This window comes from Phyllopteryx taeniolatus, chromosome 21, assembly GCF_024500385.1.
Source record: "Phyllopteryx taeniolatus isolate TA_2022b chromosome 21, UOR_Ptae_1.2, whole genome shotgun sequence".
In the NCBI taxonomy this organism is placed as follows: Eukaryota; Metazoa; Chordata; class Actinopteri; order Syngnathiformes; family Syngnathidae; genus Phyllopteryx; species Phyllopteryx taeniolatus.
Genome location: NC_084522.1, coordinates 12,850,696 through 12,870,038, shown reverse-complemented (window position 1 = coordinate 12,870,038; position 19,343 = coordinate 12,850,696). Strand labels below are relative to the sequence as shown.

Here is a 19,343-nt window from a genome sequence, read left to right as displayed (position 1 = left end):
GTGGTGGGTGTGTTTATCGCAGGTCTGTCAATCAAAGTGGTTCTCAATTCAGTTGTGTTGATTTTTTTGTGTCTGCTTCCCAGGTGATCAGGATTGGCAAGTAAGCAAAATAAGATTGGCAATGCTACAACAGTTTGACTAAAAACAATACGTTAAAGTTTATATTGTTTTGATTGGATTATAAAAAAAACTTTAGATTTGTATTTTTATCCGTGTACATGTTTAGGGGTCTGTAAGGCCTAGATATGAGGAACCATGCACTAATTTAAGCCTAATGACTTAAGGGAATCACGTCATACTGTACATGATGTAATTGCAAGGACGACTAGAGAGTTAATAATAACATACTTGGCCATGGCGATAGAAGAAAGCTAACGATAGCGTCGAACGTAGAAACATGACGTCGCCATTGTCATGTTTCACTGTCTTAAGTTGTCTTGAATGGACGGTAAATCTTCTACGTTCCAAAATTACATTATTCCTTTTTAGACCCAACTAAATGGCATTAAAGCACCGTTGTGTGGCTTAATTAATAACGACGATGACGTAGTCACAAGGACTATTAACTAAAGATTTGGCACAGAGGCGCGTGCACCTGGCCACTTCCGGTGCACGTTCCCTACCTAGCAGGTGCGTTCGTGTCGTCACTCCTTCGTAACAACTGCAAGGAAAAGATTCACTCGACTGTGGCCTCTTTAAAACTTGTTGTACTTTGTACGTAGGACGTTTTGCGGTAACTCGGAGTGAAGCGAGCTGTGAGTGACAAGCCGAGGAAGAGGAGGCTGGGGTCGAGGTCGAAAATGGGCAAGAACGAGGAGACAAATCCGGACTCTCAGTACGGTGGGTTGCCATCACTCACCTGGGGAGACTAATTGTTGTGTTCCAGTAGAGGGGAGTAAGATACAATATGCAGTGTATATCAACAGAGTCTGGGGTGTAGTTTAAGAAGTCAGAACCTTTACCTCTGAATAAGCGTGTGAATTACAAATCTCTGTAAATGTTTTATATTCCAGGCTATCAGTCAAATGTATAGTAGGCCCATGTAATCCGGTGATTACGGTGAAAATTGGTTTGCATATTCATGACGTTGGATTTAAAAACGCATCTTCAGAATTCAGTACGGGTAGTCCTCTCTGTGTTTACAAAGGAACAAAGGAGTTCCGCACGACAGCAACGCAACTTGATTATTGTGTACTGTACATAAATTACGCTCAATAGCCCAGTGTTTGCCAGACTTTATGAAGCCAAAGCACATAACTGCAATAATAATAATAATACAAATAATAATCTCACGGTACACATAAGTCCAAACAAATGTCACAAGATTTGGATACGCACGTCAATTCTGGCATCTAACAGGAGAGCATTAATTGTTCTGCTGTCACGACATGTCGATCGCATAGATAGATGAACAAATATACATTATGTCTTGTAAATTGATTTAAAAAAAAAAAAAAATGTTCAGCTCAATCAAGTCAAATTGTATAATTTACCTGTTCTACTGCACTAGTAAAGTCTTAATTACATATACCAGTCAAACATTGGGATAGTGCTATTGAATGAGAAACTGGTCAATATTTTTGACTAGTAGTGTATGTATAGGAAAAATATATCCAAACCATATATAACATTATATAAAACAATAAGACAAATCATAATTAAGTGGGCCTTCTCATGCAGACCTATGGGGGGCACAAGCCAGTGCAAACTGTAAACTGGTCCCAAGCCCGGATAAATGCAGAGGGTTGCGTCAGGAAGGGCATCCGGCTGAAAACTTTGCCAAACAAATATGAGCGTTCATCCAAAGAATTCCATACCGGATCGGTCCTGGCCCGGGTTAACAACGTCCGTCAACCTGCAGGGCAGTGGTGAAAATTCAGCTACTGTGGGTCGAAGTCGAAGAAGAAGAGGTGGAAAGCAGGTTCTTCAGCAGAAAGAAGAGGAAAGCACAGCGCCTAGAACTGAATGTGGGGACTTTAAATGTTGGAAAATCTCGGGAGTTGGTTGAGATGATGATTAGGAGAAAGGTTGATATATTGTGTGTCCAGGAGACCAGGTGGAAAGGCAGTAAGGCTAGAAGTTTAGGGGCAGGGTTTAAATTATTTTACCATGGTGTAGATGGGAAGAGAAATGGAGTCGGGGTTATTTTAAAAGAAGAGTTGGCTAAGAATGTCTTGGAGGTGAAAAGAGTATCAGATCGAGTGATGAGGCTGAAACTTGAAATTGAGAGTGTTATGTGTAATGTGATTAGTGGATATGCCCCACAGGTAGGATGTGACCTAGAGGTGAAAGAGAAATTCTGGAAGGAGCTAGACGAAGTAGTTCTGAGCATCCCAGACAGAGAGAGAGTCGTGATTGGTGCAGATTGTAATGAACATGTTGGTGAAGGAAATAGGGGTGATGAAGAAGTAATGGGTAAGTACAGCATCCAGGAAATGAACTTGGAGGGACAGATGGTGGTAGACTTTGCAAAAAGGATGCAAATGGCTGTAGTGAACACTTTTTTCCAGAAGAGGCAGGAACATAGGGTGACCGACAAAAGCGGAGGTAGAAGCACGCAGGTGCATCTTGTGCAGACGATGTAATCTGAAGGAGGTTAGCGACTGTAAGGTAGTGGTAGGGGAGAGTGTGGCTAGACAGCATAGGATGGTGGTGTGTAAGATGACTCTGGTGGTGGGGAGGAAGATTAGGAAGACAAAGGCAGAGCAGAGAACCATGTGGCAGAAGCTGAGACAGGACGAGAGTTGTGCCGCTTTTCGGGAAGAGGTGAGACAGGCTCTCGATGGACAGGAGGAGCTGGACCACTGCAGCCAAGGTGATCAGAGAGGCGGGCAGGAGAGTACTTGGTGTATCTTCTGGCAAGAAAGGAGAGAAGGACACTTGGTGGTGGAACCACACAGTACAGGAAATCATACAAGGAAAAAGGTTAGCTAAGAAGAAGTGGGACACTGAGAGGACCGAGGAGAGGCGAAAGAAATACATTGCGATGCGACAAAGGGCAAAGGTAGAGATGGCAAAGGCCAAACAAGAGGCATATGATGACATGTATGCCAGGTTGGACACTAAAGAAGGAGAAAAGGATCTATACAGGTTGGCCAGACAGAGGGATAGAGATGGGAAGGATGTGCAGCAGGTTAGGGTGATTAAGGATAGAGATGGAAATATTTTGACTGGTGCCAGTAGTGTGCTAGATAGATGGAAAAAATACTTCAAGGAGTTGATGAATAAGGAAAAGGAGAGAGAAGGGAGAGTAGAAGAGGCAAGTGTGGTGGACCAGAAGTGGCAATGGGGAAGTTAGAAAAGCATTAAGGAGGATGAAAAATGGAAAGCCAGTTGGTCCTGATTACATTACATTGATCACAAATGAGATATTCAATCCATCCACCCATTATCTGTACCACTTATCCTCACATGGGTCACGGGCGTGCTAGAGCTTATCACAGCTCTCTTCGGACGAGAGGATGTACAACCTGAACTGGTCGCCAGCCAATCGCAGGGCACATAGAAACAAACAAACAAACAACCATCATTCACACTCACATTCACACCAACGAGCAATTTAAAGTCTTCAATCAACCTACCACAGATGTTTTTGGGATGTGGGAGGAAACCGGAGTGCCCGGAGAAAACCCACGCAGGCACAGGGAGAACATGCAAACTCCACTCAGGCGAGGCCAGGATTTGAAGCCCTGTCCTCAGAACTGTGAGGCAGATGTGCTAACCGGTCGTCCACCGTGCCGCCCAATTGACATTGTGGACGGAAATTGTCCATGCAATTGTTACAATTAGGTCTATCTAAGTCAACACTTGGAGGTATAGAATATCAAACACACAGGTCAACATCCTCTTCCCTGGTGTTTTTGTATTTTATTTGAAGACATGAAATACAATCTGTATTTACCTCCAGGGAGGGTTTATTTACTGTAGCCTTGTTAAACCTCCCATACTGTCAATACACTTGTGGCTCCATCAATAGAACAAATGTCAAGCTAAAAAAATAAAAATGTAAAAATAAATAAATTTAAAAAACGCATAATGTCATACAAACCTTTTGTAAATCTGTACCAAATGTGCCAACGAATGTGGTGTTTTGCCAGAAAAAAAACCTAATATAGTTACTCATATCTCTTGGGTACACAGTATGGAAGGTTCTTTCCACATAAACAGTGACATCATGTAGTATGTTGATTGCTAACAAGAAATGTTATTAAAGAGAAGCGTTTCATGGGCTGTTCAAGTGTCAAGCCTGGAGAATATTTTACTTCCCTCATTTGGAAAACGGGCACAATACTAATTTACAGAAGATCCTCGGTATATGACATGCACCTATTTGAGGTTACGAATGTCTCACAATGAACACTTTTGTGTGGCGGCGTAAGAATACAACCCCAATTCCAATGAAGTTGGGACGTTGTGTTTAACATAAATAAAAACAATACAATGATTTGCAAATCATGTTCGACCTATATTTAATTGAATACACTACAAAGACAAGATAGTTAATGTTCAAACTGAAAAACTATTATTTTTAGCAAATAATCATTAACTTAGAATTTTATGGCTGCAACATGTTCCAAAAAAGCTGGGACAGGGTCATGTTTACCACTGTGTTACATCACCTTTTCTTTTAACAACATTCAATAAACATTTGGGAACTGAGGACACTAATTGTTGAAGCTTTGTAGGTGGAATTCTTTCCCATTCTTGCTTGATGTACAGCTTCCGCTGTTCAACAGTCCGGGGTCTCCGTTGTCATATATTACGCTTCATAATGCGCCACGCATTTTCAATGGGAGACAGGTCTGGACTGCAGGCAGGCCAATCTAGTACCTGCACTCTTTTACTACGAAGCCACGCTGTTGTAACACGTGCAGAATGTGGTTTGGCATTGTCTTGCTGAAATAAGCAGGAGCGTCCATGAAAAAGACGTTGCTTGGATGGCAGCATATGTTTCTCCAAAACCTGTATGTACCTTTCAGCATTAATGGTGCCTTCACAGATGTGTAAGTTACCCATGCCATTGACACTAACATAGCCCCATACCATCACAGATGCTGGCTTTTGAACTTTGCGTCCATAACAGTCCGGCTGGTTCTTTTCCTCTTTGGCCCAGAGGACACGACGGCCACAATTTCCAAAAACAATTTGAAATGTGGACTCGTCGGACCACAGAACACTTTTCCACTTTGCATCAGTCCATCGTAGATGAGATCGGGCCCAGAGAAGCCGGTGGCGTTTCTGGTTGTTGTTGATAAATGGCTTTTGCTTTGCATAGTAGAGTTTCAAGTTGCACTTACGGATGTAGCGCCAAACTGTATTTACTGACATTGGTTTTCTGAAGTGTTCCTGAGCCCATGTGGTGATATCCTTTACACATTGATATCGGTTTTTGATGCAGTGCCGCCCGAGGGATCGAAGTTCAGGGGCATTCAATGTTGGTTATCGGCCTTGCCGCTTACATGCAGTGATTTCTCCAGATTCTCTGAACCTTTTGATGATATTACGGTATGATATTATGCTGAAATCCCTAAATTCCTTGCAATTGTACGTTGAGGAACATTGTCCTTAAACTGTTCGACTATTTGCTCACACACTTGTTCACAAAGAGGTGAACCTGGCCCCGTCTTTGCTTGTGAATGACTGAGCAATTCAGGGAAGCTCCTTTTATACACAATCATGGCACCCACCTGTTCCCAATTAGCCTGTTCACCTGTGGGATGTTCCAAATAGGTGTTTGATTTTCTTTTTTTGCCACCTATCCTAGCTTTTTTGGAATGTGTTGCAGCCATAAAATTTGAAGTTAATGATTATTTGCTAAAAACAATCAAGTTTATGAGTTTGAACATTAAATATCTTGGCTTTGTAGTGTATTCAATTAAATATAGGTTGAACATGATTTGCAAATCATTGTATTCTGTTTTTATTGATATTTAACACAACGTCCCAACTTCATTGGAATTGGTGTTGTACATTGATGTGCGATTGGATAAGTAGAAGTGCAACATGTAATGTGGAACTCGTCCAAGTATTGGCCGTAGTGTTTACTTGCTTGTTTGAATTAAAAACGGGAACCCTATAGCAAACAGAGCACACATGAACGTTAAAAGGATTTCAATCACCCTTTTTTCACTCTTAGGTGGGATCATGACTTCTAACATCTCTGACCTTTTGAGATTTTTACGAGTCCAGTTTCAACAGTTGAATTAAATAAGCAACATTTTGAATGGTGTCCCTGTCTCTCCCCTTTTTAATCTCACTAAAGGCGAATGCATAATCTAAATGATAATCATTTCTTTATCTATTGGGGTTGGAACTATACCATGTAAGTGAGCGATTTTTCTTTTTATGAGTACAATATGCTGCGCTAATCTCACACATAAAAGTGAGTTATTATGTAACTCGGCAGGCTACTTCTCCTGACCTACAACACCCATTTCCTCTTCCATATGACCCCAAGCTATAAAAACATTCTCCAACTGAGATGTATTTAAATTGAGGCACCATTACCCTTTTTACGAATCACTGTTTACTGCAAACACAGCATTGTGAAAAGTGGTACTTGTGTCACAGCAAGAGGCAGATGAACAGGTTCCTTTGTTGTGGGCATTTTATGATGCCTGTCATTTTTTACTCTCTCAGGATGAACTCTTGAACAGTATTCCTTTTAGGATATCGTCAAACAAGTTTTATGTTCTCAAGCTTTCCATAACAGTTGACCTGCTTGAGTGAAACACAATCTGGGACGCTGACTTGTTCTGATTTCATAGCAACATTTGCTTTTGATATTTATATTTGGATTCCCGAACTGTTGCCATCATAACCTGTATTATCCATCCATTTTCTTTACCACTTATCCTCAATAGGGTCGCGGGCTGCTGAAGCTTATCAGCTATCTTCGGGCGGGTGGCGGCGTTCACCCCGAACCGGTCGGCAGCCAATCGCAGGGCACATAGAAACAAACAACCATTCGCACTCACATTCACACCTACAAACAATTAAGAGTCTTCAATCAACCTACCATGCATGTTTTGGGGATGTGGGAGGAAACCGGAGTACCCGGAGAAAACCCACGCAGGCACGGGGAGAACATGGAAACTCCACACAGGTGGGGCCGGGATTTGAACCCCGGTCCACAGAACTGTGAGGCAGATGTGCTAACCAGTCGCCCACTGTTTCGCCTAACCTGTATTTATTAATTATAATGATTAAGTAACTTCTCAACTTGACTTATCATCATTCAGGTACAGTATAAGTTAACCGCTCTAATCATAAGGATCATACGTCTATGTGACGCCCATATGGTGTCTAGCTAGCTTACAGCTCATGGGAGAAGCAAACGTAACAGTCATTTTCACTCACTGCTCTTTCATGTCAAACATGCATTTGTCCATCCATTCTCTACTACTTCATGTTCAGGAAGCACGGGTGAGTCAGAGCCTATCCCAGTTGACTATGGGCCACAGGCAGGGTACACGCAATCAGTCACATGTCAAACACCTGATATCAGTTCCAAGTTTTCCAAATCAAAGTTCATTTTTCACAAAATGAGCGAGTCCTATTAATTCTAATCAAGTAAATTGGAACTTCAACAAAACAGGAAGTAGCAGCTAGAGTAGATGTGCACTGCCACCTCACTTGATATGCAGATGCAGCATAATGATACATTTAAGGCATATTTTTACCCTAAAATGTTGTTTAAAATTTCATGCTTTAAGGCAACTGTTTGGAATCTATTTAGAATCTTGAGAAAGTATTCACATTCACTTGAATTGCAGTCGATTTTTTTTTTTTAAACCCAGATTGTTGTCTAAGGTAGAAGATAGCTTCTGTCTTCTGTTTTTTTTATTTTATATATACATAAGCTGTTGTAGTAGTTAGTCATTATTTTTGTTCCAGGAAACAATTCTATTTTTCCCCACAACACCACCACCACCCTGCCCTAATCATATTTACAGGACTTCTGAGTTCTTAACTACACACCCATACAAATAGTTCCTTCTTTTGCATTTAGCACAGTAATTCATCAATTTAAAAAAAGAACCAACACGTTGTTTAATAATATATGCTTATACCTGTACATTACACCCCCGCCCACCCCCCAAATGTCACTGACTTCTAATTAATATCCATTTTATATTGCGGTAATGATAAAACTCTTTGTGTAACCACAACAAAGCAAGCTAATAAGCATTCATTTGTGACACACTGATGGCATGCTTCTTCTGGTCAGTCCTGGTTATTTTATGTTCCGGATTAAAGTTTAAAAATCTAATATAATAATATAACTTTTTTTCTTTTCTTTTTGTCAAGGTGAACCTGTACAGTTTGATCCCACCTTTAACGGACCCATAAGGAAGAGGTGATTTTCAGCTTCATTTCCTTCTGCATTTTTGCCATGTGTTTGTCGACTGACTGACTCACAGTGAAAACAAATCGCAGAGTCCACACAGCTCACTTACAAGTTTGACTCTCCTGATTTTCCCCCCAGAGGGTGCACTGACATAATCTGCTGTGTGCTATTTTTTGCGGTCATCCTCGGTTACTTCGCAGTTGGGATTTTAGGTGAGCATAACCACACAGACGAAAGACAATCTGTCACTTTCCCAAACTTGACCTCACTCTGTTCTTTCCTCTTTCATTGTTTTATATTTAACACCCTAAAAGTAGACACATCAAGATTAGTTAGTGAGGTCGATACACGTTGACCATTGAAGCTGCATTAGAACACAGTGGTAACGAGGCAACGTTATTTGGGGAATAGCTTGCATTAGCTGATATGTAGGTTAACCTCACAAATTGAATGAGTTCCTTTTTTGCTTCCGCTCTTAGTTTATTTTATTTGATTTCACCCCCCCACCCCATTAATTAGATTATTTTCTTTTATGAATGAGTGGAGCTTAGCCCAACAAAGCATGTCCAAAAGCAGGGTACACGCACACTCATTCTTAAAATATCGGTGACCCCACACAATGGGGAAATAAATCGCCATGTGTGTGCTTACTGGTCTAATGTGTGGCATACTGGAGACGACCATCCCAGCACACCACACATACAATAATGATGTCTGATGTGGCACCAAGACTGAACTGCGAGATGCAGTATGGTACCACAGAGTGTCCAGACTGCTGGAAAATGCAAAAAAAAGAAGAAAAGAGCTGTCCTAAACAAAGAGAGAGCAGATCAGAAAGGAAAATTAAGATGCGTAGGGCTGCAACTAACGATCATTTTAATAATTGATTAATCAGTCGATTACTTTTGTGATTAATCGATGAATCGGATAAAACATTTTGGGATTTCCATTCCTTTATTAAAAAACAGGGCTGTGTTTTAAGTTGGCAGTGCAGAAAAGTGCACAAACAGGTTGCTGCATGAACATCCCAGAGCTCTTAAAGTAAAAAAATATAAAGGTTTTAAAAATTAATAACAATGTTGATGTCATTGCTTGACAATAGGCCATGGACCACCACACCAAAACATACAAATGCATGCAATAAAATATCTGCCAATATATATATTTTTAATTAAAGTGGACAAAAACAGGTATTTTGTGTTATCTAAAAGGGACCTGAGCTGTCAGAACAATACAAATCACATTCTTAACACCAAGCATTTTTACAATTTAATCACTCATAGTGTTTGTTCATACACATACACTCCTAATAAATAAACAACCAAAAAGTAAACACAAAAACAAGAGCAGCAATGATTTTGTTAAGCTTCTACCAGCTTGGTCATCAAACTCATTCCAATACATAGCACACACTTCCTTATCTTAAGTCAACACAAATTCTCTGTGCAGGAAGGGCAATGGGACCTCATTAAAATGCGACATTGGGTGCTGTCCAAGTTGATTTATTTATTTTTTTAAAACTGGCCATGGCCGAAACATTAGTGGCATTCCCCTGTAAATGTGTTGTAACAGCCAATGACTTACTTTTAAAGTTACATTTTCGCACGACTTACTTGTGCTTACATATTTCTTTTGTTTCTTTGTACATTTCAGGCATATAAGAAAGAACAAACAAAACAAAGAATAAAAACTTCTAAAATACAATTAAGTGGTTTCCTACAGTCTCTTGTCAAAGGGGGCACAAAGGGTGCGCAGTCCCATCCCACAATACTGTGCGTATTGTGGGATGGGACTGCGATTTATTTATTTTCTTTTTTATGTTTTTTTTGGAACCCCTTACAAAAAGTAAAAACTGGAACAGCACTTGTCAGGTGACGTAAACATTACCTACCTACCTAGTTACCTACTACCCATTTATTTAACTACCCACCTACCTACTGAGTTACTTACCTACCCAACTACTTACCTATTCCCTGAATATGTGATCGAACATCTGTGGGGTGCTCTGAAGAGGGCTGTGCTCAGGAGATGCCCTTGCACTCTGACACAGTTGGGGTGTTTTTGTTTTTGTTTTTTTGTTTTTTATGAGTGGGCAAGTATTGGCACATCAAGATGTGTCACACTGGTAGATTCCTACTCAAAAAAGACCCAGCTTGCTCTAATAATAGCCAAAGGTGATGCAACAAAGTATTGGTTTGAGGGTGTACATATTTATGCAACCTGGTTACTGTACATTATTTATTTTTCATATTTAAAAAATCTCGGTTTGAATTTTCAATCGAGTTGTAGAGGTTATAGGTCACAATAGTGAAAATAGTTTTGAAATGATTTAGCTTTGTGTCATTTTTTTAATATAAAAAAAAAAAAAAAACCTGGCATTTGAACAGGGGTGTGTAGACTTTTTATATCGACTGTACCTACCTTATTTACCTACCCAACTACCTACCTGTCTACCTAATTACCTACCTAGCTGCCTTACATATCTAGCTGTTACCTACTTGGACAAAATGTGGAGAAGTTCAAGAGGTATGAATGCTTTTACAAGCCTCTGTAATGGGCTTGGTTCACGTATATGTAGTATAGCATTCCTCTGATGACATTCACATTCAAGTCATCGATATTATGAACAACGTGCAATGAGCTAGTTTTCAGAGGGGTGTAAGAATGTCATCAAACGGCACAAGGAGGAAGCTCAGCTACTGCCGTGTTTTCATGTCATTGTTTTATATTTACTACTGCATTAGCATACGTTAGTCAAACCAGTGTTACAACTTTTCACACATTCTTGCGCACATGATAATTTAACACATTAAATGCTTTTACATTATTTTTTTTTTGTTTAACACAAGTAATCCAAAGATCCCGAAGGTATAAAATGAGTACATGTGATAATGTGGGTACAGTGTGTTGTTGGTCATTTGTGGTTTTAGTTAGTTGGTTTCATCTTTTGTGTGTGTGCGCCCCTCCCCCGCTCTCCCCCACTACTATCAGCATGGCTTTATGGCGATCCCCGGCAAGTTCTCTATCCAAGGAACTCAACCGGATGGTTTTGTGGCACTGGACCAAATACGTGATTAGCTTTCACTTGCATGCATTACAAAATATACACTGTATCAAGCCATCAATACCATGTTAATACATATTTTTCCTCGTGTGTGTGCTCTCAGAGACCGACCCGCACTACTCTACTTTGACATTGTCAAATGTGCGACAGGTTTTAATGTGATGGCAGCAGCTCTGAATGGGTTACAGTGTCCAACCACACAGGTAGAATGGATCGAACGTGGACTGTGCGAAGGCTCTTTTTGCCATTTCGCTGCCGTAATCTTGCTGCTTTACTCCTCACCAGATATGTGTGAAAATGTGCCCCACCGATTTCTCTGCCGTGGGGCCGCTTGACTACGCTCCAAATGTAAAGCCTGCAGATGTTTTCAATCAAAGCCTCTGTGCGCCATCCTTAGACCTGTCAAAGACTGACATGGTAAGTTTTATGCCTGTTTAAGCAAAAAATGTATTTGCACAATTATCTGTGGTTGGTTTCTCTTGCAACGACTTGTCGCTAAATAGGATAACTTTATTTTTAGACCGTTAAAGACATTGTGGATAACGAGCTGTGTCCTTTCTATACTATTCCCACAACGTCTGGTAAGTTGTAATAACTGTATGGCATTGATCTTAATTTTGGTTGTAAGTGCTGATTCAAGGTTCTTGACACATGACACAGTGGAACCTCAGAAGCCAAACCAAATTCGCCGGGTAAGATATTGCCTTTGAAGTTGCACAAAACCTTGACCAATTTGAGGCAGTTTGCAAGTTGTACATTTGTTACAACGTCCCTTCGTATTACTGCTTTGGCATGAAACTTAAGAGTTTTATTTTTTTAACATCTTAATATGAACTAAGTCACTGATGGTATCGTGGTACACTCGCCTGACTTTTCCAATGTGAGTATGAAGGGTTGTCTGTGTCTGTACTGTATATGCCTTGTGATTACTTTTTGTCCAGTCAGCTGGGATAGAATCCAGCTTCCCACAACCCAGAACAGGATGAGCGATGTAGAGAATGGATGGGTGAATATTAACTGATTCGTTCACTTATTTTTAAACATCACACATATTTTATGATTACAACAGTTTGGCCCTCAAACCCAGTATTTCTATTTGAATTATTACTTGTAGGAAAATCAAATAAAAAAGAACAAATGTGAGATCAAAAAGCATCTATTTGACTTCTGAGGCTCCACTGGATCCTTTTGGTCCATTAATGGTTGCACATTCATGACTAAAAATGACAATGCAAATGACAATTTCAAGCTCATTTTATCATCTCTCCTCTTTGCAGTTATAGGAAGATGTTTGCCTGATGTCAAACTGCTTGGGAATATGCCACAGGATTTTTCTGACGTTTCAGGCTTGCCACCATCTGTCAGCGAGACGGTCAACCTCCTGAAGAATGGCACTGGGTAGAGCCAATGAATATCAGTGAATAGCCATATGTTATGTTGCTTTAGAAACAAACAAAAAAAAAAAGCAATGAACTGAACTAGACCAAATCACTGTTAAATGCCCAAAATGAAAGCAGTAGACCCACTTTAGTAATCCTCGTTTCTCCTCATCATCAGCACATTGTCGGTGGCCTCGTACGTGTGTCGATCCTTAGAGTAGTGTCTGGTTGCTGTGCACGAGTCAGCAGTGTTACATAATGTTCACTCTCTTCAAACATGCTCAATTCAAACGCAGTAGCCAGCAATTTTTTTCAGTTTTGGTTTGTATGCCAACAGTGATGCAGTGAAAAGAAAATGCCCCTGAAATGCATTATACTAAGAAATAGGAACTAATATGTAAAGCATGACTTTTCTGTGATGGTGAGCTAAAATTCAATTCTTTGCAATCATGTTTTTTTCTTTACCACTGCATCAATTTTAGTAGCTCACAGCATGCTTTTCATGATTTTTTTTTTTGGCACTATACACAACTGACTGTCTTTGTTTTTGTCTTTATCAGGGATGTTTTGAACGGCTTCAGTGCCAGGGACATAGGTGTCAGGATCTTTGAGGATTTTGCGTCATCATGGCCCTGGATCCTTGCGTTAGTTGACGCCACACTCTGCCACCCGTTGACAAACAGAGAACACAAAAACCTTTGAGTATCAGTTAGATTCCAGTTACCAATTAATCGCTCAGTACTGTTGTTTGTTTGCATTTTATAAAGAGAAAAAGGAAAATCAGCACAAAAAAAAACAACTATATATTTTTTTAGAATGTCATTGTCTTTATGTTGTAATGTAGTATTGTGTTAAACCAAACAAAAAAATTGGCCGATTTGAAAAGGGTTCATATCAGCCGTTTAAATTGGCCAGCCTGTTAATCCGTGGGGCCCTAATATCAATGATTGGCTTGACATATTTATGATGAGCAGTGGAGTTCTTGATTATATCGAACACAGATGAAAACACAAAGCTACTATTTCTTACCAATTGCACTTCAGCATAAATGACTGGATTTTCGTATTTCCTTGATAGTTTCTTTTTCCTTTCCACAACAGCGGTCTGGCAATATCAATGGTGCTCAGTATGTCGTTCCTTTTACTGCTGAGATTCACTGCTCGGTTCATGGTATGGATCCTTATTATAGCAGTACTGTGCACCGGGGCCTACGGTAAATATAAACCCAACTTTGCATTTGATTTATGCTTGAAAGCCAACACTTCCCAGCTTGATGCAATTTTTTGTGTGTGCCTTTGATTTACTTTCAGGGATTTGGCACTGCTACTGGGAGTACACGAACTACAAGAATCTGTCTGCTTCCATTAATGATATTGGATTCACCACTAACTTCAGCTTTTATCTGAAAGTGCAAGAGACCTGGTTAGCCTTTTGTGAGTTTACTCAACCATGTTATATTTTACCATGTGGGAACATACTTTCTAAATCCTGCCATAGATGAGGATAATGGCATCCTACATATCATTTTATCCTGTACAATAAACCCTCGCTATATTGCAGTTCACCGATTGGAGATTCAGTGCATTGCGGATTTTTTTTTAAATCATATTAATATTGCTGATAATTCACCATACAAAACCATTTCTTTACATTGTTTTTTAATCGTCGTAAAATACGCATTTTTCTAGCTAAAGCGTGGAAAAAAACAAATGACAATTTATTCAAACACATATTACAAGGAATAAAATACCTGTACAGTACAAAAGCTCAGTTGTGCTGAGCGCTGATATTTCCGTGTGTGGCTGAACGCATCGCCTCACCGAGAGAGTTCGTTGACGTCTCACAGTATCCGTGTTTCGTTACGTTAGTTATAAACGTGAAATAAATAGACTGACGTCTCGCTGTGTATCATTGGAAGACGTTACAATACTTAATGTCAAGGCCTACGATGCCGCCCAAACAAGGTAGCGGCGGAGAAAGGTGATAGCAGTATTAGCTATCTCGCAGTAAAGATGGAACGTCTCGACCAGTTTAAGGAAAGGCAGACAGGCACAAGGTGCTGTGTCTGTCATAAATTAATCTTCGGTCCAGTTCAGAAAGGAGGACGAAAATAATATCAGGGTGACGGCTATAATGCTCTTGCTGGGTTTGCAGTACAATTGGCATTAACTTTAATGGTGACTACCTTCATTTTTTTTGTTCTTAATAATATGGATGTTTTAGAGTATCAAAAGGGTTTAAGCATATTGGAAATGTTCATGAGTATGGTAGAGATTAATAACAGTGTGGAAAAGATTAAGTGTGGGACCGGGGAGAGTCATACAGTTGAAAAAGAATTGTTAAAGAATAAAAAACATGGGTGCTACATTGCGGAATTCACTTATTGCGGGGGCGCTCTGGAACCGAAACCTTGCGATAAACGAGGGATTGCTGTAATCTGTTTTTTGTTGTTGTTGTTGTTGTTATCTTTCTGCTTCTGTTGCCTCCTCAGTGATCATCCTTTCTGTGGTGGAGGCAATCCTGATCTTGGTCCTCATCTTTCTGCGGACCCGAATCTTCATCGCCATCGCGCTCATCCAAGAGTCCAGCAGGTGAGTCGTGCTGTGATACAATTCAGTTTATTAGATGGTTATTTTTGTACTTGAAGAGTGCATTAGGCACCTCGTATCGTCTTCTTAATGACATGAGCTATTCCACAGGGCCATCGGTCAAATGATGAGCACCCTGTTTTACCCTCTGCTCACATTTGTTCTCCTCTTGGTTTGTGTAGCCTACTGGGGTTCCACTGCGTTGTATCCTTTCATTATGTGTGCATGTGTTAGATACGGACGACTGTTAAAATGCGGAATAGCGCATGACGTGTTTGTTTCCCCTGAGCCATTCAATGCAGGTATTTGGCCACCTCAGGAGAGGCCGTCTACAAAGTGGTGGCTCTGAACTCCAGTATGAATGGGTGTCAGCGCATCAACGGCACCGTGGATTGTGACCCTCAGGTGAATGGGCTGCATGTGAGCCTAGTGTGCATGATAATTCATAATACGAATTTCCTTCGTTTTGTGTACTTTTCATTTTAATGCGACTGCTGTCAAATGTTGAAACTACAGCGGAGCCACTAATGTCAAGGACAATCTGGGTTGTGTCACACCGTTTCCCCATAGGAAGTAATGTAAGCAGATATAATCTGTCACGGGGTCATAAAACCTTATACTCTACAGAACAGGCAATATTAAGGTAACATCCGAACATTAGCGGACTTGGGCAAGATGTGTGGGGTACATCCTGGACTGCCAACCGCAGGGCAAATATAGACAAAACATTTCACACTCAGATTTACGCCGGTGGACAATTCAGTCTTTAGTTAACCTAATATAGCAAATACATTCTCTGTCTGGGAACACTACCTTAAACTTAGCAAATGAAAATGCGGCAAAGCTGCAGTCTTATTGCTTTGAATGAGTCCACTTTCTTTTTTACTGGACAGCGAGCATCTATTGGATATTGACTCACTTGCTGTTCCTACTTGCTCCTCCTCCTCAGATCTTCAAGGCGTCCGATTACCCGACCTGCCCCTCCGCTGCGTGCATCTTTGTCAAATACAACGACGAGGGGCTCTTCCAGAGGAACCTCTTCAACCTTCAGATCTACAACGTGGTGGCCTTTCTCTGGTCTGTCAACTTTGTCATCGCGCTGGGCCAGTGCACGCTGGCTGGCGCCTTTTCCGCCTACTACTGGGCTTTCGTCAAACCGGATGACATCCCCGTGTTCCCCCTGTTCGATGCCTTTGTGCGCACACTAAGGTAGGTCGATGTTTGCGCTCTGTAGTGTGAATGTGCTTGAAACGTTAGACAGAAAAGAAACACTTTTGAGAGTCAAACAGAAAATACGCTGCAGTCTCGGCTCAGTCCTCTCGGACTTGGATGGCAGCTCGATTGTGGCTCAGTCTGTTCTGTGACAATAACTCGTGAAGACAAGCATTATACCAAGTAGATGGTTGGATTGGTTGAAATATTATTTATCACTATATACTGACAATACATTTTCCCAAATAATCTTAACCGTGTACTAAAAACCCACTGTAAATAATTCCAGGTACCATGTTGGTTCATTGGCATTTGGTGCTTTGATCCTGACCATTGTGCAGGGCGTGAGGGTCCTCCTCGAGTACATTGACCACAAAACCAGAAGTAAGGCCTCTCTCCTAATAGGTTATAGTTACAATATTACATGCAATACAACATGTTGGTTAAAGAACAACAAATGACAGGCCAATAAAGTGTTTTTCGTCTCGTTAAACCTCTTCAGCGGCACAGAACCCTTGCGCACGTTTTCTGCTGTGCTGCATGAAGTGCTGCTTCTGGTGCCTCGAGAAGTTCTTCAAGTTCCTCAATAGAAACGCATATATCATGGTAAGATCAGCAAGTATGAGTAACAATGTCATCAGCGCACAATATAGTAGTAATATGTATGTTCAGTATATTTTTATCTAACTTGTGCTTTTCCACAGATTGCTGTTTATGGGAAAAACTTCTGTACCTCCGCCAAAAATGCTTTCTCTCTGATCATGAGAAACATTATAAGGTTTGTGCTCAATGGCCAAAATTAGATTTTTAAAACTAACAGATGGGCCAGGTAATTCGTCTTTTAAATGTGTATGTGAAGTATTTTCGAATTTACAATGAATCCTTACCAAATTGTTGAATGAGATACATGAATACAGTTAACAAATTTGAGGGACAAATCGCTGAATGAATGCAACAAATGTTATGTACAATATATAAGGTATGCAGCCTCTGCTTTACAGAACTGTCATACTGGATAAAGTGGCAGACCTGTTGCTGTTATTTGGGAAGCTCCTTGTAGTGGGTGGAGTGGGTACGTATCACACCGTTACAGCCTTCAGGATTTATATTGCACTTTTTGAATTCAAAATACAATGACGCGTCACGGTGTGTCAGTCACATTCAGCCACAGCCCCTTATTTAGGGCTTTGTTGATGACTCGGTCATTGTCAGATTGTTCAAAAGTCGTGTATGCAAGACATGACAAAACTACCCCGTTGAATCCGCTCTGACCACGAGCTCTGCCGTATCATGTTTGCCCAGCCTTCTGACCCTGACCAAGAGTTCTGCCTTAGCATGTTTGTTTACCCGTCCCCGTGGCTGTTTGGGATTCTGCTTCAAAGAACAAAGTGTGAGTTTTCCCGTCCTGCTCTCTGTGAATTGTGGCTTAAGACAGCAGTGAAGCGTTAGCATTCCTGGCCTTCTACCTGTGGATTACAGTCACGGCATATAGACAGACATATTCACAATCTTCAAAGTTTCACCATCTTGACTGTGATGTTAACTGCTCTGTATCTGGGCTTTGAGGTGACTTGTCACATTTGATACTAAAGTCATTTCCACCTATTCAGATTGGTGTGCGGCATTTGGGTCCTACTAAACCACACTCATGCAAAGTATCTGCAATTTGCAGAATCGTGATATTAAGCTTTTTCTTGCAGGCGTATTGTCCTTTTACTTCTTCTCTGGCCGAATACCTCTAGCGCACAGCACGGCACAGTCGGAGACCCTCAACTACTACTGGATGCCCATCATTGTGAGTCTTACTGTATGTCTGCATCTTTCACCTAGCTCTGCGAACATAAGTCATATATTGTCTTGGTGTTGTTTTTCTCCAAATGACTATCATAGACGGTGGTGTTTGGCAGCTACCTCATCGCTCACGGATTCTTCAGTGTGTACAGCATGTGTGTTGACACGCTTTTTCTCTGCTTCTGTGAGTACACAATGACGAAGCTTCTCACGTCACATGTATCAAACAATTCGAAGCAAGAACCCCCGCTTTGAGTTCAAGAGTAGATAAGTTAACAATGCGATGAATTGTTCACAGTGGAGGACTTGGAGCGCAACGACGGTTCACTGGAGAAACCGTACTTCATGTCCAAAAACCTCATGAAGATCCTTAACAAATCCAACAAGATCCCTAAAAAAGGCAAGTGATCTTGCACAGCCTTTGCAGGAATAAGTAATGATTCCAGACTGTTCTTTTCCCATGTTTACCAAACAAATAGTATGCTGATTTTGCACGTTTGAATTCTTTTTTTCAAAGCTTAATGTTCATAGCAGTAATGTACATGAGAAAGGACTGAGCCTGTTAATGTGAGTTTTCTTGATTGACCTCATCTTTTGTTCATGCGAGTTGCCTCAGAAATTGTTTTTCTTGTCATCTCTATGAATGTTTTAGCTGTTGCAAATATTACACAGAGAAGCTCTATATGTAATTTCTTTGGATGCAATGCTTTATATATATGCTTGATCTGAATATTGTTCATTTGTAATAAAAAAAAGTAGCGTAAAATATTGTGCCCGTCTACTGTCTTACTGGTTTCTCAACAGTTGTCTGACATAAACCCTTAAAAAAATGCATTATTTTCTACTCCCTAATCACTTAAATATACTTTTGTCTCGAAGTCAGTCAAATGAGATACTTTTTGAACAGGTAAATTGTGTCATGGCTGTCGCATAATTACAATGTACCGTATCAATGTCAG

The 19,343-nt window shown here is 40.5% G+C and overlaps 1 protein-coding gene across 5 annotated transcripts; it reads left to right on the top strand.

Annotated features, from left to right (window-relative positions):
* The first annotated feature begins 3 nt into the window (after window positions 1-3).
* slc44a4 (solute carrier family 44 member 4) lies at window positions 4-19,155 on the top strand. 5 transcript variants are annotated; one of them, XM_061759179.1, is made up of 23 exons: window positions 4-100; window positions 723-840; window positions 8,311-8,359; window positions 8,489-8,562; window positions 11,342-11,420; window positions 11,518-11,617; window positions 11,700-11,831; window positions 11,935-11,995; window positions 12,692-12,812; window positions 13,354-13,437; window positions 13,894-14,006; window positions 14,104-14,226; window positions 15,285-15,384; window positions 15,493-15,585; window positions 15,684-15,786; window positions 16,331-16,590; window positions 16,883-16,977; window positions 17,096-17,199; window positions 17,298-17,371; window positions 17,595-17,665; window positions 18,294-18,388; window positions 18,484-18,568; window positions 18,683-19,155. In XM_061759179.1, exons 2-23 carry the CDS (start codon window positions 801-803, stop codon window positions 18,790-18,792), a joined length of 2,166 nt encoding a protein of 721 aa, XP_061615163.1. In that variant the 5' UTR covers window positions 4-100; window positions 723-800; the 3' UTR covers window positions 18,793-19,155. The 5 variants fall into 5 exon arrangements, 4 of the variants coding, with proteins under 4 accessions (XP_061615163.1, XP_061615162.1, XP_061615161.1 ...); XM_061759178.1 differs by lacking the exon at window positions 4-100 and adding an exon at window positions 496-630; XR_009786031.1 differs by lacking the exons at window positions 4-100; window positions 18,683-19,155 and adding an exon at window positions 17,896-17,983 and having other exon boundaries at window positions 637-840; window positions 18,484-18,525.
* The last annotated feature ends 188 nt before the right edge of the window (window positions 19,156-19,343 follow it).